The sequence below is a fragment of the Pterocles gutturalis genome, unplaced genomic scaffold (genome assembly GCF_000699245.1).
Source record: "Pterocles gutturalis isolate BGI_N339 unplaced genomic scaffold, ASM69924v1 scaffold23530, whole genome shotgun sequence".
NCBI lineage: Eukaryota > Metazoa > Chordata > Aves > Pterocliformes > Pteroclidae > Pterocles > Pterocles gutturalis.
Window position 1 is genome coordinate 1,154 of NW_010141453.1, and position 663 is coordinate 1,816.

The 663-nt window shown below is 58.8% G+C and overlaps 1 protein-coding gene across 1 annotated transcript in view; it reads left to right on the top strand.

Moving 5' to 3' along the window:
* Window positions 1–322: 322 nt before the first annotated feature.
* SCN2B (sodium channel, voltage-gated, type II, beta subunit) overlaps window positions 323–663 on the top strand; it is a gene marked incomplete at its 3' end in the record, with an annotated part of 2,896 nt that continues 2,555 nt past the window's right edge. The window contains exon 1 of the mRNA XM_010084038.1: window positions 323–516. Within this exon, the coding sequence (XP_010082340.1) occupies window positions 447–516 (70 nt within the window). The remainder of the gene's footprint in view (window positions 517–663) is intronic.

Consider the following 663-nt stretch of genomic DNA (forward strand, 5'->3'; position numbering starts at 1 on the left):
TGAGCTGGGGGGTACTGGCAGAGTCTCTGGGCTCCCGGTCTGCTAAAAGGAAGAGGAACCCTGAGCTCTGCTTGCTCCAGCGGGAATTTTGCACAGCCAGAGGGAATCCCAGCAGAAACCAGCCCCTCGGCTGCCCTGGGCTCAGCAGGCTGTGGGAGGCGGTCTGTGGCACAGCCCATGACCAGACCCCGGAGCAGGAGCGCCAGGAACGTTCGCTTTCTGTTCAGGGGAAAATTTTTCTGCCCTCCCACTTCCTCTGCTGAGATCCACCAACCATAGCATTTACGGCTTTTCTCCATCCAGCACCGCTCCAGCCAAAAAAAATTAAAGCAGCGCTAATGTTATATGTCACCTGCAAATAACCCGGCCGTTCGAAAAAAAGCAAACCACCACCACCAAAATCCACACCAACACCAGGTCCTCTCCATACACAAAAGTCCTTCAAAATGAGCCCGGAGGCTTGGCTCCCGCAGCCCACCTTGCTCCTCACTGGCCTCAGCTTGCTCCTCTCGCTGGGTAAGTGTTGACTTGACCCCTTGCATGCACACGGCTGCCAGGGGGGAGCACCCAGGCTGGGGAGAAACACCCTGTCTGGCCAGGAGCCCCCTCCCCACACCCCAGCCCTGAGAAGCCCCTCCTGTCCGCGGGGAAGCAGCGAGCCGG